Source organism: Panthera pardus, unplaced genomic scaffold (assembly GCF_024362965.1).
Source record: "Panthera pardus isolate Hobbes unplaced genomic scaffold, ASM2436296v1 HiC_scaffold_10, whole genome shotgun sequence".
NCBI classification, from domain to species: domain Eukaryota; kingdom Metazoa; phylum Chordata; class Mammalia; order Carnivora; family Felidae; genus Panthera; species Panthera pardus.
Genome location: NW_026526655.1, coordinates 52,603,451 through 52,627,074, shown reverse-complemented (window position 1 = coordinate 52,627,074; position 23,624 = coordinate 52,603,451). Strand labels below are relative to the sequence as shown.

General features: G+C 38.7%; 1 protein-coding gene across 4 annotated transcripts in view; it reads left to right on the top strand.

Moving 5' to 3' along the window:
- The window catches only part of UBE2E3 (ubiquitin conjugating enzyme E2 E3), a 90,620-nt gene extending 88,777 nt beyond the window's left edge, over positions 1 to 1,843 (top strand). For all 4 annotated transcript variants that reach the window (XM_053907230.1, XM_053907228.1, XM_019461089.2 and 1 more), the window contains exon 6: positions 1,205 to 1,843. In XM_053907230.1, coding sequence (XP_053763205.1) covers positions 1,205 to 1,302 — 98 coding nt within the window. In that variant the 3' untranslated portion in view covers positions 1,303 to 1,843. The remainder of the gene's footprint in view (positions 1 to 1,204) is intronic.
- Positions 1,844 to 23,624: the final 21,781 nt, after the last annotated feature.

The following is a 23,624-nucleotide window of genomic DNA, read 5'->3' as shown; positions in this document are numbered from 1 at the left end:
GACGTTTAATCCTGAGATCTTGCATATGTTATCTGTCTAACTAAGTGGTCATTTTTAAAGAAGTAGAATTACTCTTTCTAAATATTGGGCTAATCACCAAAGGCTTTTACTGTTGTCTGAAACCCAACAGTTATACATCTGCCAAAGGTAGAAAAACAGGATTGAAAAGAGTGAGGCAGCTCTAAATGAGCTGATAGAGAAAGCTTTCTAGGATATATTAAGTGGAAGAGCAAGGCACCGAAGAAAAGTACGTATGCATAACAGTCCTGTTCTAAATGCGTGTACGTGTGCATACTGTCCCTGGATAGAGATGCTGTTAGCAGGTGACATCGTTTGCTAGGTAGAGAAGCTTCTTGAGTAATTGGGAGTCGGGAGGGAAGAGGGCTTTACTTTTCACTGGCTTTCTTTTGGTGCACTTCAGATATTATGCTGTGTGTACATATTTACCTTTTTGAAAAACAAATTCAGAGTAGAAATTTACAGCTCAGATTCAGTTTTTAGTTTAGAATTCTGTTTAAAACAAAATGACAAATTTTTAAATGGAGATAAGGATAAGGATTTGAATCCTACTATTGCAGAATGAAGGAAACATTCTGAGTAGCACTGTGTTATAAGATTTGAGTTTTTATTTAAGAATTGCATTGAAAAAAAATTTTTTTTAATGTTTATTTTTTGAGAGAGAGGGAGTGAGTGAGTGGGGGAAGGGCAGAAAGAGAGGGAGACACAGAATCCAAAGCAGGCTCCACGTTTCAAGCTGTCAGCACAGAGCCTGATGCAGGGCTTGAATTTACGAACCACGAGATCATGACCTGAGCTGAAGTTGGATGCTTAACTGACACCCAGGCGTCCCTATAAATTTCATTTTTAAATATCCATAAGAAGGTAGAAATATAATCATCTTAGCATTACTGAATAAAATGCCAAGAGTGAAAAATAGTTTTTATATTTTATTAAAGGCATACATTTAAAATCAAATTTATTAACTTAACATGCATTGTTTTTAGTTAAAAGGGCTTTTTAAAATTGAATATTAAAATATACAGCTGATTATGTGATGTTAAGTATTTTAATTTTGAAAATTTAACCATTATATATCTGTCGAGGTGCTGCCTTGAAAATTAGTGTTTCGATTTAATCGACTCTTAAAACTGTGACATTAAGACTCCACATAATATATCTTTTAATGTTCTTTCTACTTTTTCAGCGGATCCTCTGGTTGGAAGCATAGCCACTCAGTATTTGACCAACAGAGCAGAACATGACAGGATAGCCAGACAGTGGACCAAGAGATACGCCACATAATTCACATAATTTGTATGCAGTGTGAAGGAGCAGAGGGCCTCTTCTCACTGTGCTGCAAATCTTTATAGCCTTTACAATACGGACTTCTGTGTATATGTTATACTGATTCTACTCTCTGCTTTTATCCTTTGGAGACTGGGAGCCTCCCCAAAAAGGTAAATGCTATCAAGAGTAGAACTTTGTAGCTGTAGATTAGTTATGTTTAAAACGCCTACTTGCAAGTCTTGCTTCTTTGGGATATCAAAATGTATTTTGTGATGTACTAAGGATACTGGTCCTGAAGTCTACCAAATATTATAGTGCATTTTAGCCTAATTCATTATCTGTATGAAGTTATAAAAGTAGCCGTAGATGACTAGGAATTACGTCATTTGTATTAAACCCAGATCTATTTCTGAGTATGTGGTTCATGCTGTTGTGAAAAATGTTTTACCTTTTACCTTTGTCAGTTTGTAATGAGAGGATTTCCTTTTACCCTTTGTAGCTCAGAGAGCACCTGATGTATCATCTCAAACACAATAAACATGCTCCTGAAGGCATAGTTTCCTGTCGTAATATTTTAAGTCAATCTTGTTAGAAGGTGTGTCTGAGATGATTGTTGATGAAATAAAAATGCGGATATGAAGATTGACTACTAAGGACCAGTACAAATAAATGAATTGTTAAATTGAAAACATTTGAAATCTTGTTAAATGTGTAGAGTTTTTTTTTCCCTTTAAGTACCGATGAGAGAATATAATGAGCTTAAAGATGCAGCACTGGGTTTTAAACCATTGATCTCAAAACACATGAAGCTCTACTTTGATAAGACCATATTTGAGCACAAGATAATATGAAATCCTGCCTCAGGAATCTGGTATTATCTTATAGAACATTTTGTTTCCAAATTGGTGATGAACATCCACCATTGGACAATATTGTCAAATAACTTTAATCTGATACTGCTTCTGTGTCTGTGTATTTTTTACTTTACTTCCAATCCTGTCTAGCTTTTTTGTGGTGTATGGTGTGCATTACCATTCTTTTTGTGGCACTTAGCCAGCAGATAGAGCTAGAGGCAGAGTTGAACATAGAAACCATTGTCTGCCCTGAACGTGGACTAGAACTCTGGATTAGTGTGCAGATGCGGCATTATTTCTCAATTGGAAAAAACAAAACAAAACCAATTTTAAGGGTTTTACAGATCATATAAATTCCTTGTTTTTGGTTACAATTATTAAATGTTAGATTTCTTATAGGAGTTAATTACTTTGCAGTATTCAAGTTTGGTAAATACTATAAATGTGCCTTTTTTATTTTTTTTATTTTTTTTTTTTTACTACAATAGTTGTTGAGGTAATTTTCTGGTCTTGTAGCCAAGGTTGTGCAATATGGAGCAGATGTCTTTTCCAGTCCTAAATATGGAGCCTCTTAGAGTACCATTTTAAAACTTACAGAATGGAGTTATTAGCATAAAAATACATTGCTTCAGGATCATAAAGTAAAACATTTATAGTTGCATACGCCCTTACTAAGAATAGTGGACCTCCTACTTGAGTACTGGTCAACAGAAGTCTTAAATTAGTATAAAAATAAAAGTACATTTATATGCCTATTTTTCACTAACCCCCCCCCCCCCCCCCCAAATATCTCCATATTACAAAGGAACACTAAGCAAATAGGTAGTGTTTTGAAGGATTCAGGCTTGGATCTATGAAAACCTCTGAGCCTTGACTATTTTAGGTGGTAATAATCTATAATGGAGTTCAAGTCAATGTGATGAGAGCCGGGGACCTTTTATGTAAGCTGTAAGGTTTTCTGTGTAGGTGTGTTGCAGAAGGCTATTTTTTCCCCTCTTCCAGTAATGTACATTCTGCATCCTAGAGTAATGAACTTCTGTCTTGATGCTAGAAAGGCTTTCATCATACTGAATATTAGGATGTTTGGGATGCTGTCATTGGACTTCGTTATTTGTTAGCACCCTGATTACTCCCACCAACCTATTTTGCTATTTGTACGCTCTACCCCATACTCACTGGGGACAGAGAAGAGGGAACTGGTTCCCTAAAAATATTTGTGGCTCTTTCACAAGCTACCTTTGTGGCCTTGAATAAAACACTCCCAACTTCTTTTGAGTTTTATTTTGTTCATCTATGAAACGAAAGTTGAATTTGATTATTTCTTCAAACTCAGTAGTTCTAATCCTGTAACATTGTTACACTTGTTCTGCTTTCTCTTTCAGGAAACAGGCTACAATTTCCAATGGACTGAAAAATAACAATTATCGTTTGGTTTCTTCCTATCAAGTTCCCTTAAAATTCTGAATTTTTTACCTTGTTTTCTATTTCTGGAAAACTGTAGATCTGCTTTTTAGTCACATAAGTATTCATCTATGTATACTACAAACAGGGTAGGTTTTATTCCCGTGAAACTTTGCTCTAAGATGTAAACTGTGATATTTTAGAACCCAGATTTTTTTCTTATCCATTAAGAACAGTTTTTACAAGTAAAAGTCCAAATGTCACTTTGTAAGTGTTCAAGAGTAGGCAAGGCACTGAGCATCCCATTGAGCCTGGAGTGTTCTGATTATGGTCATGTGCCCTCAGAGGAGCCATGTGGTATATACCACTGCAGGCCAGCACCGCTTAGTTACTGATGCATCTTATCTCCTTTAATATCCCCTAAAGAGCTTTAGGACAGGAGACACTCCAGTGATCTTTGGTTGACGGAGTGAAACTGATGCATAGACTGGTTAAATAACTTGCCCAGATTACACAGCTAATATGATGAGGAAGTACAGTCTCCATTCTTCACCATGTTTCAGTGCATAACATCACAGCTCATATTGATTATATATATGTATATATGTAAAATTAGATATACATAGGTTGATAACTTCTGAAAATGACTCTATGGGATAAAGTAAAATTTGCATTGTATCAAATTCTTATTTTAATACTCTATTTTAAAGTTTCAAATGTGACCTTACAAAAGAAGATTTTATTGATTGATTCCAGTGAATATGAGGCATGTTTTTATCTTCTACTTTAGACATTTGTCACAGGAATACTTTTAACATTACTAATTTCCCTTTTTTAAATTGGGAACACGAGGGGTGCCTGGGTGGCTTAGTCAGTTAAGCGTGCGACTTCAACTCAGGTCATGATCTCGCGGTTCGTGAGTTTGAGGCTGCTTCGGATTCTGTGTCTACTTCTCTTTTTGCCCCTTCACTGCTCATGCTCATGCTCTGTCTCTCAAAAAGTGAATAAACATTAAAAAAATTTTTTTTTAATTGGGAACACGAGCTAAAGTTATCCTTTTTGAAAAGAGTACACACGAGTGGGGGAGAGGCAGAGGGAGAGAGAATCTTCACTTGATCTTAGCCAAAAGTCTGAGAAGTGATAGGGGGAGAGAGAATCAGGGTCAATATTAGGACCCTGGGGTCATGACCTGAGCTGAAATCAGAACGCTTAACCAACTGAGCAACCCAGCCGCCCCTAAATAATGTTATCTTAATTTTTTTTTTTTTAACCATTCATCACAAAAAACCACATTAGGAAATTTATATTGATAAGTCTGTCAAACATTTAATAATTACCTGTTTCAAAATAACAAAGATGTATTATTTGTCTAGACATTAGACATTGCCTTTTTTTTTTTTTTTTTTTTTTTTTTTTAAAGGCAGGAAATCTTAAGTCGTCACAGGGATAAAATTCTTTAGGCACTTGTGGTTTGAATTGACCCATGTGTATATGCTACTCTTTCTAATAAGAACTTTGAGGTGTTGCCCACTAATTTGTCCAAGTACATTCTTATAACAATATAAGAATGACTATAATGTAAAATTTAATTCAGTTGTAGTCCTATGACTTTGTATATTAAGCTGTGTTATGTTAATGCAGTACATTAACACATTGTCACTTGACATTTATATTGTGATCTTTAGACAGAATTATGGCATGATATGAAAACATTATTTTTATAAAACCACTGCAGATTATTTTGAGGCTGAGATAATGAGTCTATAATAATTACATTTTCCACTTATTGAAAGTTAGCATTCCTTATTGAGATGAGTAGAGTATATAAATAGTTTTGTTTCATGTCTAAATAAATTACTGTCTTTCAAGTTATATTAGACCATTCAGATGCTAAGTTTGGGGGAAAAAAAAGGCAATAGATTACTCAGATACAGGTACAAGGACAGGACAGTATAAACATCCCTTGCCATTACTTATCATTAATTTGGTTGTATGTGAGAAAGAGTGATTCGACTATGATTAGGCAGCAGAGCTCTGCGTCCTAGCCCTGGATATATTCAGAAACAAGCAGCACAGTGACATAGGAACGGAATTGTTCAACAAATCTAGATATTACCAATGAGTATATTTGGAGAAATTTAAATTCAATTTAAATCTATTGCTTCTCGGCCTTTTGGCTATGATCAAGTGTAAATTCAATTTAAATATTCCACAGCTATAGGTTACCTTGTTGAAATCCAGTAAGCTAAAGCCAATTATGCCAACCTACCCAGCACAAAACATGAAAAGCAGGCTTTTTCCTTCCCTAAGTCCTCCATCCCTAAAGTTTATCTCAAGTCCACATCCTTTCATGAAGCCTTTCTGTTTTACTATCATATACTTTTAGTCTGTCTGTTTCAGAGAGCCCATGTGCATAGACCTCAGATATAATAAAAGGAAGTCAAGCATGTGTGTATTTCCAAGTGCCAGGTGCCTTCCTCAGGAAGAATCCTTCTTTTTCTTCCTTTTTTTTTTTTCTTCCAATGGTGGGGGGTGGGTAGGTGGAGGTTGGTTATGCTGTACAACCCCTTAACTGACCTCCAGTTCATTCTACAGATTTTGATTGTTTACTGATTGAAGATCCTTTCAGGCAGTATGATGCATACAGAGATGAATACCTTGTCACATCCTTAAATAGTTCATCATTTTCCTGCCCAGATAAGATTTTTGCCTCATCTTAGCAAAAGAGAACACATCTTTGCTAATGTGTTTCCATTTTCTGTTGAATGAGAAATTGAACAGATGTCCCTGCTGATTTAGTTATGAAAATATTAGTATAATCGGTAAGTTTTACTCAATCTATATGATATTAAACATACTTAATACTTTTTGATGCTTTTAAACGAATTACTGTCTTTCAAACTACTCTTAGTACCCAGTGTCTGCAGCATGCATTTTGGCATTTTATTACATTCAGTTTAACACCTTATACACATTTCTGGATAGCGAGCTTTTGGAAGATAATAGCTATACTCTTTGTTATCTCAGCCTAATATCTAACATGATATATATTTGCTGGATGAATTAATATTATGGGTATAAATCTTTTCCAGAAGGTTATCCAAAGACCACGTGAAGCAAATCAGTCATGTCTTCTTTAATTCCCCCTTATACTGATTCAGTGCTTAGTATGTAGTAGATGTTGGACATAGTCCTGTCAACTTGAAATAGAAGTTTCAGTGGGTTGTTGCCATAACCCATAACGTGTTTATAATGGAGAATGAATTAATCTTGTAATTTTAAAAGACCTTAAATATACCAAAATGCTTTTTGTCCTGTAAAGTTTACATAATTTTCCATTGCCATAACTCTCTTCTTAACTGATCTATTTCTTCTATTCTCTTTTATTGGTAAAAAGAAAAAAGATACAAAGGAATACCTGCTTACAGTATTCTTTGAGGAGACTGTAAGAGGAAAGTGAAAAGTTAGAGCCTTTGAGAAAAGTTCTGTTAAGAGAAATATTTCAGGGGAAAGGAATTAGTATACTATATAGTATGGAGGGGGCAGTCCTTGAGCATTGAAAGGTGGTTATTGAAATACGGTCTCTGTCTTTTTGTTTCTTTTTCTTCCTCACTTCTAGCTTCTGTGAGATAAGGGGATAGAATAAAGAATCAAAGGGTTCATTTTTTTTCTTTATTGCCCCGTTATTTCTGCATCAATAGATATACTTGAAAGGTGACTGGGTAGAAGCTCCCTAATTCCAGAAATGTAATTCCAGCAACTTCTCGCACACCGTAACATGAGTATTTCACGGATCGGCTGAGCGAACTCAGGCAGGCTGCCTGTTGCTCCAGGCCCACCTCAGACCAGGAGGGGAAAATGGTAAACTGTGGAGAAATGGGTTACGGAGAGGTATTGGGCACCAAGAGATGTCCCGACAATCAGAGTGTTGTGACAAATCTTTACATGAGCATTTCATGTTTTCATCTACAAAGTGAGGAAGAAGAGTAATTATGAAGAACACGAGGGAGTGAGGGAATAAAGCTACATGTCGAGTACCCCTGTTCTGATTCCTTTATCATGTTTTCAGAGCACTTTTGCCGTCTGCTGAACTGTGGCCACTCAGCTCCCAAATGGTAAAAGTCCTTTTAAACATACATGTGAGATGATGTTCTTTTTAATGACACGTTTCATTTGTGTTTGTATGTGGTCTGTCTTACTTGATCATGAGCCCCTAGAAATCAAGGATCCAGTTCACTTAGTTAATAAGTTACTAGTTGTATACTCTCCTAAATTTGTTTTAGGTGCTCAGGATTAGCAGTGAACAAAGCACATGAAAATCCCTGTCTTTATGGTGTTTACTTGACATTGCAAGGAAACAAAGTTTTAAAAACAAAAACCATGATGGTAAGTGTTATGGAGAAAATGAGAGCAGGGCAGTAAAAGAGGGAGGGTGTTGTTGGGCAGGGGAAAGGGAAGGTTGCAGTGCAGTCATAAAATGGGTAGTCAGAGAAGATCTGATCCAAAAGATGAATCAGGAGCTAAAGATGGGGATAAGCCACATGGTGGAAGAGAATTTCAGGCAAAGGGAATAGCAAATGAAAAACCCTGTGTTGAGAGCATGCCCAGTGCATGCACAAAGCCCGCAAGAGTTGGGAAGGTGGAGAAGAAAGAAGAAGCAACTAGGAAAAGCGTGGAAGGCAAGTCAGGACCATGACAGCTGGACCGACCACGTAAGGTCTTGTAGTCCGTTGTAAGGAGTTTGGGTAGTATTCTAAATAAGATGGGAAGCCATTGGAAGGTGTTTTTTTTTTTTTTTTTAGCCAAAAAGTGGTAAGATAAGATGTGTTTTAGTAGAATCTCTGATTACTGTTAGGGAAGGGCCTTGGTGGAGGAGAGTAGGAGGGGGGAGAGCAGGGTAAGGGCTAGTGATGACTCCTACCTGAACAGCATTAGTGGGTGCTAATAATACATGGTAAGAAGTGATCAGATTCTGATCGAAGGTAGAGCTAACAAGATTGGCTAGTGATTCATTTAACTAAGTGGTGTGGAAAAGGAATCAACATTTGGCACCTAAGCAAATTAAGAAGGCTGGAGTTGGAATCAACTAAAACAAGGAATCTGGAGGTGGAGCAGGATTGGGGAAAAGTGAGAGCTGTTCTTTGACAGGTTAAGTTTGAAATGCCTCTTCAGTATGCATATGGAGGTGTCAGAGCAGCAGATACACCAGTCTGGAATTCGGGAATAGTTCTGTGCCAGGCATGTACATTTGGGACTCAAGAGTGGATAGGTGATACAGCTGTGAGACTGTATGAGATCACTGAGGAAGTCAGTGCTGCTAGAGAAGAAAGAAGTCTGGGCACTCCAAACATTAAGCTGAGGAGATGAGGAGGAATCAACAAAAGTGCAGGAAGAAGAAAGAAAGAAAAGGAAAATCCCAGGAACGTGTGGGTACCTGGAAAGGAAGTGAGGAGTATCATGGAGGTGGGAATGATCTACTGGATACAGGGCAACTGCTAAGTCAAATAAGCTGAGGACTGAAAAATGCCCATTTTATTTAGCAGTCAATGGGTGGTGGGCATTGGTGACTTTCACTAGCACAGTTTTATTGGAGTGGTGAGGGCAAATGCTCAATTGGAGGGGGTGCCACAGGTAATGAAAGAGAAATTGGAGACCCCAATGTTGCAGTAAAGTAGAGAAATAGGGAATAGTTGGGAGTTTTGGGGTTTGTTTTTTTAACATAGGAAAAACTGTTCATGGGAAAATTGAAGCCGGGGGAAACGAATGAGTGGGGCAGAGGGGCAATGTCCTGGAGAAGATCATCCACTATGCTGTTTGCTGAGGGTGTTTCCAAAGTTCCCTGCACTTGCCTTGGACATTTCTCTCTGACTAGACTCGAGAACTCTTTGGGAAATAGTACCCCCACTTACAGCAGTCCAGGTCTTCACCAAATTCTTGAATTCTCCTAGGTAGGCAGGAGGGAATGGGATCTAACACACAAAGGAAGTGGTTGTCCTTTGCTGGGAACTGCAAAATGTCATCCCATCCATAGTTCGCAGGAAAATTGGCAAAGGACAAGCGGATAGGTCCAGGCTGGAGGGTAGATGGAGGAGGAAGCTTTCTTGTTGCTTTTATACCTCCATGAAATAGGAGGTGGTTATTGGCTGAAACTGAGCTGGGAGAGGACCAGAGCTAATGTGCTTGTGTGACTCCTCTGTGCCCTGGAGAATACATGTATGATTAAGTGATTTTTTTTTTATCTAGGTGGGCTTTCAATTTCATAGTTACATGTTAATAATTAAGCAGTTTTAACTCCAGTAGCATTTGGAATGGCTCTTTTTATCCAAATATGGTCAGCAATTGTTAGTTGGTTTCAGTCTTAAGCACCTTAATATTTTCTTTCCTTTGATCTTCCTTGTCATTGAAGGATCTACCTTGATACCAACTTTAACTAGAGGAATTTTAAGTATTCATTGAATGCTAAACTGCTATAAATGGGAACAGGAGAAATTTAGGTCTCTTAGGGAGCTCATCATAGTCTAGTTGAGAAAAGGGATGTCCTAGGTAAGTACAGAGAGCTTTGGAAGCACCTCTAGATGATGTGGCAGAAGACTTTTCTGCATTGGGCAGAGCAAAATGGCTTATTGAAGGTCCTTTCTTGCTTACTCAGATGAGTCTAGAAAATTGAGCATTCTTTACCCCAAGTCTGCTTTGTGGATGTGATGGTCAAAGAAAGACATAGTCACACCAATCCCCGTTACCCTGACTTCCACCCTAGTCCCACAGTAAACAGTTCCTGAGTAGTTGCAGGCCTTCATCCTGTTGGGCCCCACCTTACCCAGGAAGTAGGGAATTTGAAGAGCAGGTTTCATTTCCAGAGAACCCATAGGGCAGTGAGCCATGACCAAGGCCCCCGCCTGGTGGGCTTTCCTTTCCCTGCTACAGTCCTGACTTTCTGCTCCCCAAGGTTCATACATAAGAAAGGGGACATAGCTTATTTTCTCTGAAAACCCAGTCAGGCCTGATCCATGATCGATGCAACCACTTAATTTTGCCTAGAGAGTCAAGAGTTAACAAATACTTACAAGTTAACTTTTTTTTTCCTGATTGAGTCTTGCTGAACACTACCTTTGCTGTGATTATCATTGTACATTTAAACCCAGCTGTATTTATGATCTGAAATTAAAGAAATAGGGTATGCCTCTTCTTTCTCAAGTTCATCATAACATATCCTTTAGAATATTTCACATGTACTCTACAGGCTAATTGCCTTTTCTTTTTCCCTTATTTCTGAAGAACATGTTTTCATGGTCTGTTCTCCTTTCCAGTTCTAGCCTCTTTTTCCTTTTTTTTAAATTTTAATTTCTAAGTGCTTAGATTTAGCCACGTGTTCTAGTCCTTGTCTTATTCAGGCCCTCACAGTTATCCCTTATCTATAGGAGCCTTTTAAGTTAACCTCTTGTCCATACAAAGGACTCTGGTCTCTTCTTCACACCCCTATCACATTAATCTTCCCAGAGTAAGCTCTTTATCAGGATACTCCTTGCTCATAAGACATGTTTGAGTGGTTGCCCATTGTTTACAGAATAAAGTCCAAACCCCTTAGAACCCTGGCTTTGTGTCATGACCTCCATGTGCTCCCGTGATCAGTCCAGCAGCATCTATTTCAATAGCAGCTTCAGATGCCCTCGTTCTGTAGTGAAATCCCAGGGTCGCTCTTGCCAATGGCAGCGGTTCCATCTATCACTTAAAAATATTTTCTCAGAGAAATAGCAATAGTGACTTATTGAGAACACTTCCTTAATCCTCTGACTCTTCAAGGCTTTCTGCTCCTAGGACCACAACTCGTTTGATGCTCTGACATTTTTATAATTTCTTTTCCAAGTAGCGGTTCAAAGTATTGACGCATGCAACCTTGTTGCTGGCCATGTGAGGTTTCAAGCATCAGCAAATGGATTGCTTCAGATACACCGCAAGGCACACCAGTATTTGAAATCTGAATTGATATACTTGGTGCTTCAAGACAGATGGTGCATTGCTTCTGTGCCTAAGAGCATTTGGCAGTGCTGAAATTGAGCCTTCTGTTCAGTCCAGAATAATTCAGTGATGAGTGGGCAACTTTGTACTTTTTTTTTTTTTTTTCTGGATTTGAATATTTGGAAATGTTTTTTTAGCTTACATGTTAACTGTAAGCACCTTCATGAAATGACATTACAGGTGTAGTAAGTACATAATCAGTGGATAAGCACCGTGTATCAGTTTGGCATATGGCTCCAACTTGTTTTTATTTTCATTACAGTGATAATGTTTCTACTAAGATTAACAAGTATTTGGCCACATTTAAACACAGGCATATAAAACTTTGCAGATTTAAAGTTAACTGTTAGCTAAGCTAATGTTAGTTAAGATCAAAAGGGAAGCTTTCCAAATGTTGCTGAAGGGAGTTTAAAGGAACAGAGGTTTTTTAAGTCTCATATTGGTCATCTGTCCTCGGTTTCCGTTTATTCCCCCTGGTTAACACCTCTTCTCAGGCACCTCACTAACACAGCATTTCCTTATTTAAGGCCTGGCTGGAAGACTGCATTGAAAAACATCTCTAAAGCCCTATATTTTGTTACTTAAAATTAGAAATCGTTTTGTATTCTTTCTGATGTGCAGCTTGTTAGAGCCTTCTTGGTGATTAGCTAGAAATGTACTTTTTCTCTTCATAACTCTTTCATAACTCTGTAGTTATCATTTGGGGAATGCTGGGTGTTAAATATAGGATGCCAGAAGCTCACAAGATAACACTCCAGTGGGGATCTCAAGAAAAATAGCAAAGCACCCTATTCTGCACTCGGTCATGGGTTACAGTGTTGATGGAGGACAATGATGGTTGATTTAGAAGAGGGTGCTACTATACCGCGGAGAAAATGTCCAGACCATTTTAAACTTTGGGGGAAAGGTATACTCTTCTGAGCTTGGGTTAAAATATTGTATTGCCTGCTCTCATATGCTGGAAGGATAAAGAGATCAATAAAAAGTTTCTTCAGAATCTGTAAATCAGACTTGTCTCTGTTTTCTCTACATTTCCTGGGACGCCAAGACCATAAAGGCTGGTGGATTCTGGTGGTGGGGATATTAGTATTGGGTCTATAATGTTACTGTGAATTCTTTTTCTGACATTAAATGTGTTGTGTACACTTACCCTGACCACAGCTCTCGGTCTTTTCACATCTCATACCCATGGACCAATCTCTTATATAGTAAGTTGCCTCTGCTTTATCATGTACACTTTGCAGATGTCTGGAAGACCCCCTTCCTGTCTACCACAGAGTGGTGTATGCATAGTTTGGGAACACGGAACTAGAAGAGTGATTTAGGACACACACACACCCCCTCCCCACAATGACTGATGACCTCTCTGAAAATCACTGGACTCTGCTTATTCAACACAGTAGGGATTGTAAACCTTAGCTCCAAAGTTGAGGTCCTGCCCAGGAGTCTTTAAAATCACGTTTTCCAAAACAAAACTGGATCCTCAAGTGGAATCCGTATTACATATATATGAAAACTAATTACCAAGCGTTGTAGCCTGGCATTTTGACACTTTCTCTTGAAAGAAATGGATATGGAGGTCACAACTTTTAAATACAACTTTTAAAGTTGTATTACCAGTTAGTGTAATTAGAAGTCACTGATTTATCACAATTGTTTGCTTGTGGGTAAAACACCCAATAATTATTTCAGTTCATACTGTGGGTCTTAGGGATACTGAACTCTGCAGCCAGAAGTTTAACCACCACCCTGTGGTAGAGTAACTAAGCTTTCAAATTTCTTAATGTCTTGCTCTGTAGGTGTTCCTTTTTTTTTTTTTTTTTTTTTTAATGTCTCTGGGCCTGAATTTTCTTAATTCTATAATTGAACAAAAGACAATGAATAACAATGCAGAAACATTTAGTGATGGGGAAAAATGAGTGGTAAAATACTGGGCATCATAAAAGCAATCTGGAAAGACTTTTTTAAAGCAGCAAAACAAGACAATTGCAAATTGTATGAATAATTACATGTTTGAGTGCAGCATGAAGCTTCACTATTAGAACATTGTTTTTGCTTGTGCTAATAGGTTGTGTCGCATCTTTTTTGTTGTTTTTTGTTTTTGTCTCTGGGCTCTGAAGATGGAAGTTTGCTATTAATAGCCAAGAGGGACATAAGTGAGTATATTTCTTCTTTTAAATTTAACACCACCAATAACAGATACATATTTACTAAAGAATGTTTGATTATAATTAAGATTGAATCTTAAGCTGCCTTAAGATTCTTCTAGGATTTTACATGTCACATCTGGTCTAGTCTAATCATTTCTAGATGATTCTTCCGATTCCCAGACATCCACGAAAGAGTGAAGAAGTTAAAGAATTTAAAAGCATTCTGGGTGTGGTGGGAACAAACTCATGCACATTCTTCTCCAGAGACAAATCACACATTTCCTGGTCCTGGAGGTTTCTTTTAGTTCCATGCTATTTCCTCCAGACCAACAGTAAGATGTTTCCACCCATTTTCCTTTCTTTTCTTTCTTTCTTTTTTCTTTTCAGAAGAGGTGTGGTGAAGTGTCTCCCAGAACCAGAGGCTAAGCACACAGCAGTTTAAAAAAAAAAAAAAAAAAAAAAATTATTCCAGCTTTCAGAACTCTTCCTCTTCAACCTTTCCTGTTCGTTGGAATAATGAAGCCCTTAAACAGTGGTGTAAAGAAGTCCCATCCAGTGGTTGGAGCTCTGTAGAAAACAAGGAAATGGGCTGGTATAGATGAAACCGTCCTTTCCACATTCACTAAAGGGGGAGGAGGGGACAACATGTACATGTAACTGGTACTGTAGCAGACATAATGTGATTGTGACAACCTTCCAATGAATATTTGTGATCTTAATTTAAATACATGTTAGTGTATGTAGGTGCCAAGTTGACTTTCTCCTAAGGCCACTCAACATGTATTTCCTGTAGCCTTTGGAAAGGACAGACCTGAAATGCAAAGCCATAATTTGCTGATGGTGCTTCGTATTTGTGAAAGCTCAGGGTAATAGAAACACTTTATTTTATATTTTTGTTGCAAAGTAAATGCAGTATATTTAGATGAGCGTGTTTAGATAAATGCTTAGTGATGTGCCAAAAAGCTTACACGTGTATTTGCTTAAAGGAACTTTTCCTCTGGATTTAATAAAATGCTCACCGCAAAGAAGTACAGAAATTAATTCAAGGGACATCATGAAAAACCTAGAAAGTCTACTCCCCCCACATTTACCTTCTCCCCTTCCTTGCCAGCTCTTCCCTGCTTTCACTGTAGAAGGAAAAGAGCAGGTGAATACACAGTTACACATCCTCGCTCTTTTAAACTGAGTCAGAGGGAGGGTTTGGGGGATATCTCACAACAGCAACATCAACCAGATCTTTGCCACTCCCTCATATCATCCCGTAAACTTTTCAGTTTCTTGAGAATCGGTCAGTGTTTTTACTTTGGCAACAAAAATCTTAGTATACAAGAAGTGTACCTTTATTTTTTAATTCACTTATATTTTTTCTTGATGCTTTGCATAAAGACCAAAAGAAGAGCTTTTGCATTTCTCGGGTCCCACCAGCACTGTGAAGTTATTTGGGGCTCTGCAGTGTCCCATGGCGCACCATAAATCTCCACTAGATGTCAGTGTGTCACTACACGAAACTGGTTCCGCGTGCTTTTCTAGATCCATTCTTGAAACGTACGGGGTAGGTGAACTCATTTTTAATTTTCAATGAGAATGATACAGAGAACTTTTAGCATATAGGTTAGTAATAAGTTATATTTGTCCTAATCAATATTAATAAAAAATGAACCCTTTTGTCTGAGGATTGCAGCATTCTTCACTTGTATTCTGATGTTGCCATAATAGCCTCAAAGAGACAGATTGCAAATATTCATTTTACATTTTCCAGTAGAGTAACTTGAAGTGCAAGAGGACAAAATGGCCCAAGACCACGTAGTCGGCGTCTCGCGGACCTAGGCTGGTATTTCTGCAAACACAGAACCTACTCTACCTAAATAGTGCTGTTTAGGTATGGAAGTGTACGTACGTGCAGATTCCCCTTCGTCTATCGTTTGTATTAACTACCTTGCCTATAAAACAGGTTCAAGAGTAGTGAAATAGGAAAGAATCATTGTGATTATCGGTTAAGTTAGTATGGGGATGTTAGAGATGTAATTTTAAGATTTTAGCAGGATGATACAAAGACAATGTGCTGAACCAAGACAATAACAACTATATTTTCCATATACTGTTTTAGAGATGATGAACTCACCTCATGTGAGAGTCGTCTTAGTTCACGTACTCAAGTGGAGAGGGAAAGAAAGGCAGTTGTAATTTAGTTTTCAAGTTTTAAGGTCTTGGGTATTTGGGGATCATGAGGCATATTGTAGGTTTTCCACTGTATAATATCCTTCAAGAGGAGTCTACATATAATCCTGTATATTAGTATTTAAAGTGATTTTCCCCAAATTGCATAAATAGGCAGATTATAACTATGTAAATATTATGTTTGTAGATAAAGATTTAAAGAATACACAGAGAAGATGTTAGGGTGGTGGATTTGTGGGTGAGTTTAATCTTCCCCTTTACGTGGTAATATTGTTTTTATAATAAGTAAAGAGAAAAAATGATTTCTCCTTTATTGTCCATCTTTTAAAAATTGGCCACAATCTCCATTTCATAAAGGCTTGTTTCATATCAGTGAAGTACGTTGTAAACCATTGAAATTCAAGAAGATTTGGTTTGGTTTATTTACTTCAAATATGTCAGTTAAATCAGAAACCAAGCTTAAACTGGCAGTACGGGGTCATATTTTCAAACTTTACTGTGAATTTTAATTGAAAATAAATGATTGTCCAAACCCCAGGAGGCTGTTTGCTCTAGTTTTGAGTGCATTGTCAATGTTAACTAAATATTGATGCAGAAGTGTCTATTAACTGTAGCTCCCCTCAAGTCTGTGTTTTCATTTTAAAAGCTTCAAGATTAAAAGAGTTACAGTAAAGTTAGAGAAACTTTCAAAATTAAAAATCCTAAGAGCTATTGATTTTGCATACGTGAACCAATGTTTTGATTCAGAACTTCTATATATCAAATCATGCGTGGATCAAACTGAGATATAAAATAACTTCATATGTGTGAAAAAAAAACTTGCACTTTTGTGATATGGATCATTTCAAGTAATAACACAGTAGCCACCACTGAGTTATATATCAAATTCATGGGCAATAATAAAACTTACACAGCTGATCAGTGATTATCAGTTGGAGAAGTTGGGCATGTGTATCAGAATTGCCTAGAAAGGTTTTTTTAAACTGTGTGTATTTCCCGGCCACCGTCTCCATCCTGTAACCGTGATATTTGGAAACCTGGATTTCCAGATTTGGCAATGGGGTAGGTGGATGGGGGAAGCAAATGTGCGATTCCAGGACTCCTCAGGGTGCTGCAAAGTACCGGTGCAGATACTATTTACTGATGCAAAGTCACCCCACCCCAGGTGTGTGCTCAGTTTAATTCTTGGACTGCTCGAGCCACGAGAATGTTACAAGCCTAAAACACAGCGAACACTGGGCTTGCGGTCTAGTTGCAACAAATCTAGGTGATTGATTAGTAGAGGTGACTGGAGTCCCATTTGGGGGTGAATTCTCTGTTTAATATAAAGGAATCCAAGTGAAGACCGAGACCAGCTCAGCTCATCTCTGGCCTGATCTGTGGCGTATCAAAACTATACTTTTCACAAAATCTTTATTTTCTCTACAGTTTCTCGCTGTGCCTAGAATCTTACCATTAGAGATTCATTCTTTGGCTTAAAATATAGTCGCCTCCAGAAATCTTTTCTTTTTAATACTGATATTTACAGGAATCCGTAACACATTGAGTTTTATCAGTGAGTATACAATAAAGCTCATTGGCTTAGAAAAATCACTCCTCATCCCTGTCCACCCTTGGCTAAGCAAGTTGTTGGGTAACTGGAGATCCTGATGGAGGAGAGAGTGAAAGAAGCCCAGAGCCCCGTGGCTACTGCTTAAGAGCAGGCAGGGCTGATTAAAACCTCCTGAGAACAGAGGAGGTTGCCAACTAAAATGCAGATTCTTGATTTTGTAGGGTTGGGGCAGGTGTTTCTGCATTTCTAAAAGCTCCCAGGTGATGTCCATGCTGCTGTCAGTGGAGGAACTTAAACTCCTTCACCTGTTTGTCTGTAGCAAGTCCTTTCACGCAGCTTGTGGGGGTCCATTAGACCAGAAGTTCTTGCACTTGAGTGCAACCAAGAATCACGTGGAGAGATTGCTGGGCCCCACCACAGAGATTCTAATTGAGTAGTTTGGACCACGGATTCGTCTTTCTGACTTCTGATGCCAAGAACAGACTTGGGGTAGCGGTGCTTTCGACAACATGTTCACAAGGCGTGTCTGCAACTCTCGCCGAGCTGGTACCCCAGCATGTGCTGAAATTCTGAGTTGTGGGCGCCTCCTGACATGCTGCAAAGGTGAGCCCAGTATTCTTATTTTTGCCAAAACAATATCAGCTAGGAGATGTCATTTAAGCTCTCATGATGTTTTTTTGTCTTTGTAAGCTTAGCCACACACAGTAAGATCAAGGTTTTGTATTTGATGCCTTTCATACTAATTTATAGGAGGATAAACAACATAATTTCAGTAGGCACAGACCTCAAAATTATTTATGTCACAGATTCCTGGCCGTGGTGGGTTGAATTTCTTAAAATCTCCAACTTGCTTAAGGATATTCAACGGGAATTAGGAATGATACTATTTTTTTTTTAATGTTTATTTTTGAGAGAGACAGAGACAGAGTGTGAGCGGGGGAGAGGCAGAGAGAGAAGGAGACACAGAATCCAAAGCAGGCTCCAGGCTCTGAGCTGTCAGCACAGAGCCCTACACAGAGCTCAAACTTAACGCAAGATCGTGACCTGAGCTGAAGCCGGATGCTTAACCAACTGAGCCACCCAGGCGTCCCCAATACTATGTTAAATGTTGCAGGCTTGTCTTGGAAAACCTCTTCAAAACTTCGACAGAAATATTTTAAGAACTTGAGAATTCTTAAATTTTTTTCACTTTCAAAGTTCGTATCTCCTTAGAACAATGCGTATTCTATTTTTTGTTAAGTTAAAAGATAAATAGGCTAAATATGAAAGTATTATAACTTAAGTTCCCTTGAAAGGAATTTCGGTCATAATCATTACTGCAACAACCTAAAGTACAGAACTGTTACTCAGATTTTTGTTTTCTAACTAGCGGCTCCCTTTCCATTTAAATCGGCTCTCTTCAGTCTCTCTGAATGTGCTATCATCATCATTATGAGGAATGTGGTTACAGCTCCTTACTCTACTCTTCACAGAGCAGTATTTGAAAATAATTGCTTCTGCTTAAGCGTTATCACAATTTAATTTGTCTCAAAGATTAAATATGGTAAACGTAATGTTTAAAAATACATTTTAAAACATGTTCAGTATGGAGATCATACCTTTTTCATTTTCAAATTCATTTTATTCCTTTCATGAATGTACAGCCATTCAATTTGAGCTACCGTGTGCTGTGGTTTGTGGAATTTCTCCATGGGCACGAACTTAAGAACGTTAGCTTTCCTTATTGGGCATTGGTGAGAACTGTTAATAACAAAGCAGTGCATGCCACACCTGCGTGTTAGAAGCGGAACTAGTTAAGAAACGCTGATTTTCTAACAACTACTATATGAAACTGCAATAATAAGATCCATCAAATATTGCTTGTTAGAGGCTGGTTGCTTAGCAGTGCTAATCTGAACAAATCAATCCAGAGCACGTTTCTTTTCCCTACATATTTCTAGAATCCCATAGGTCATCTACTATGGTGAATGGATTTCTTCAATAACTTTCAACGCTAACAGTTCAGTTACATACTGTTCTATTAGTATAAAAGATTTTCACATGGGAAACTGTCTCCACCTCACCAACCCACTTAGGCCAGTTTCCTTTGTTATATGTTTTTTAAATTTATTTTTAATTTATTTTTTAATGTTTTATTTATTTTTGAGAGAGACAGAGTGCGAACAGGGGAGGGGCAGAGAGAGGGAGACACAGAATCTGAAATAGGCTCCAGGCTCTGAGCTATCAGCCCAGAGCCCGATGCAGGGCTCGAACTCACAAGCCATGAGATCGTGACCTGAGCCAAAGTCAGATGCTCAACCGACTGAGCCACCGAGGTGCCCCTTATTTGTGGTTTATATGGTTTATAAAACCAGGCTCTTTTCTTAGGAAAAATCAGCTTAGTCTGCAATTAGGATATTTTCTCATTTGGGTATCTAGCTAGCTGACTGTCTGTCTTCCCCACCTGAGCATCTCAACAGGTGACCACAAGGACCATGCCTTCTTACTCCTTCATTGCATGCCCAGGGTCTAGCATGCTGATAGTAGCTCAAGAAATACTTACCAGTTACTTGCTGTTAAAAATGGCCTTATACTCATACATAACAGACATGATTCCCCTAGGTCATTGGCCTTGGGGGCCCATCAGAAGATGAGTCAACAGATATTTTGTGCTTTGGTCCCTCAAATGTCTCTCTAGTTAATAAAGGAGATGTTTCTTGGAAAGTTCCTTCTGTTGAAATGCAGCTACCTGGACTTTTTCTGATGAACTTCTCAGCGTAGGCCTGAGAACCCACTGGCCGTGGCCGTGGCTACTGCCGCTGCCACCCCACCCCTGTGTGGTGGGTGCCAGCACTTCACACAAAGGCTGTGTCCTCCGTGGAGGTGGGAGCTATCAAGGCTGGCAGAGCCCAATTTCTCCTCCATATCATGAACCCATGCTTCTCCTTTTCTATTCCCGATTAACTCAGCAGCCCCCCACCCTTCCCTGTAGCTGGGGACTGTTGAAAATCTTGTTTGTCTCATGCTAGACTACAAATAGGCTCCTTGGAAACAGAGTTGTCATTTTTCTATATTCAGTGTCTAACCTGATGACTGTCACATTTTCGTGCCTTTAATACATTCTTGTGGATGAAGCATAATTGAGGGGCTAGTTTTTCGACTTCAATGCTAGGAACTTGAGGTTTTGGTTTTGTTCCTTCTCCTGGTAAAATTGACCCTCCCCCCCTGCCCCCCGCCAGCCCATCATCAGAGGGGCTAGCTGATGAGGCACACTGTTCCGGATGCTTCTGAAGCTGCTTTAGGAGTTGTTTCTTACCATTCTCAGCCCAACCCAGGCTCAGCATTTTCTCCTTCCTCTTTCAGGGAGGTGTGTGCTCATCAACCAGGCGGTGTCCTACCTAACTGTGTTCTAGATCCTCTGCCCAGCCAGCCATGTGTATCCCACTCGCTGGCATAATTTCCTGTGGGAGAGGGGGTGGGGATTTTTGACTAAAAAAGTGCTCATTCTTACCTTAAAATGTGACATGAAGGAAGTAGAAGCAAATGTTTTGCATTAATTTTATTTCTACATTTAGTATTGTTGCTATTTGGGAGAGGGTTGTAGATCTAAATTGCTGTGAGTTTTATGAGTTTAAAATAAAAAGATGTTAACTAGGTCTTGCATTCATACAGTCTGGAACCATTTGTACAGTTTTGATTTCTTTTTGCTTTTAATGGGACAACTTTTAGACCTTGGGAACATTGCTGGCTTTTCCACAACCTCATTTTCACGAAGACAACACCTTCCCTTTCTCTGAGTGCCCTGGTACCTTTTTCACGGTCTAATTCACTTATCTGGATTGATTAAATCTTTTAGTTTTATGTTGAGTAGACAGAAAAAATGAGTTGATAGTTACCTTAAACAAGGTAACAAGATTTTGTTTTGTTTTTTCACTTTATGAGAAGTAAACAAAATTTGATGAGCTAAAACAAATTTCAGTATTACGTAGTAAACTGGCCAGATAGTGTGGCAGTTAACAACATGAGCTCTCTACCTCATGTTTGCTCTTTAACCTTGGGTAAATTACTGAACCTCTCTGTGGCTTAAATATTTCATTTGTAAAACGTAATAACTAGTGCTTCTTTCATAGGGTTGCTGTAAGGATCGGATGAGACCAGGGCTGCAAAGAGTGTAGCACAACTCTGCATTAGCCTGGCACAGAGTAGGTGCTCTGTCAATGCCAGTTATGGCTTTTGGATGTACACAGTATCAAACAGCTCCCGATAATCTTTGTTTCCAGCAAAGGAACTCTATTGCCTAGACAGTCTGACTAGCCTTGCTCTTTCTCTAGCTCTAATCTTGTGATTAACTGTACCTACTTCACCCTCTTACAGGGGACTTATTTCTTTAGTTGGCATAAGCATTTCCAACCATAAATGACCTTTTAAAAATGCCATGGAAGAATAATAAAGCGGTAGGGAATTTGTGTCCTAGAAAATCCTCCTTATCATGATATTACAGAAGCATCAATGCTTCTACCAGAGTCCCAGGACACATTCTTGTAGTAACCTCACGAAGCTGTCTTTGATTTGGCAAATGTTTGAATAAATCTCTTAATAATTGTTAAGTCCATTTATGATGGACCAGTCTCTGGGGCCCACACATGCCGCTTTTCTCTCCCTGCCAGTTTTAAGCTAGCCACCGCTGGGTTTATAACTGTGCTCTCAGTCATTGACATTCAAGACTTCACAATTAGGTTCCAGGAATGGGCAGCAGCGAGATGAAAGCAACAACATTCTTCTTGGATTTCGTTCCAATCATCACTTTATATTTTGTGTAATTGTACTTTTTTATATCTAGGTCTACCTGTATATGAATTTTGAAAACCAATTGATTGGTTTCTGAAAATCGTTTAACAAATGTTTATTGGTTTCCTAACATGTAATTTGTGGTGTTTAGCTTTCAGAAACTATTTGGAGAAACCAAGGTAGGGAGATAGAGTAGCTATGTTCCAAGGTAGGTCATTTGAAATGTTTTTCATTCATTCATTCATTCATTCATTTAAAAATTTTCTTTTTTTTTTTAATTTAAATCCAAGCCAGTTAACATATAATGTAACGATGATTTCAGGAATAGAATTTAGTGACTCATCACTTACATGTAACACCCAATGCTCATCCCAACAAGTGCCCTCCTTAATGCCCATCACCCATTTAGCCCATCCCTCATCCACCTCCCTTCCAGCAACCCTCAGTCTGTTCTCTGTATTTAAGAGTCTCTTATGGTTTGCCTCCCTCTTTGTTTTTATCTTATTTTTCCATCCCTTCCCCTTTGTTCATCTGCTTTGTTTCTTAAATTCCACATAGTTATTCTTAAATAGGTAATTCAGGTTTTCCTTCTTGAAAAGAAATCTTTTTTCTCTGGAAAGGTCTCTTGATTTTTTGTTTTCTAGGTCTATTTCTAATTAGCATAGATGGTCTTTGTATCTTAATTCCGTTTGTTAACTACACTCAAGGGAAGCTCCTTTACGCACGCAAATTGAAACCATGGCTTTATCTGTGACCCAGGAGATTCATTTGTCTTTCCTAAGAGGTTAGCCCCAGGGAGAGATGGGAGTAGGCTGTTTTACATGGGCAGCCCTAGGAGTCTCAAGAGGGCAGAGGCAGGTATTGGTGATACACATTAAAGATGACAACCATCTTCAGCACTCCACCAGAGCTTGTGTTAAAAGGTCACTCGTTAACCCCTAGAGAAAGGGTCCAGATGAGGAAGGAACTCCATTGTAGGGAGTAATCCACCTGTACAGCGTCACAGTTTTGCCTGTAGCACTGTGGGGCACATAGCTGCCTTGTTATCCTCAGGAAGTCTGGGCAGCACTGAATGATCAAAGGCTTTGTGACATTCTGAGAGCATGAGACATCCCTCTCCTAGAGAGGAGTAGAAGGGGAAGGACATTCTAGATAAAGGATGCACCAAGTATAAACATCTGCGATAGAGCAGTTGGGAGTCGGTAAGGTTTTCAGGAGCAGAGCTGGTAGACTTGGTGGCTAATTGGATAAGACACGTGAAAAAGGGGGTGAAGTTTTAAAAACCACCCTGAACCTTCTAGTGTGACTTACTACACAGTCATACGGTTAATCAAGACAGGAAATGCTACTGAGAAAGGGAGTAAGGGAGGGTGAGAACTCACTACTTCTGTGCCTTGTCGTCTCCATATGAGATTTCTT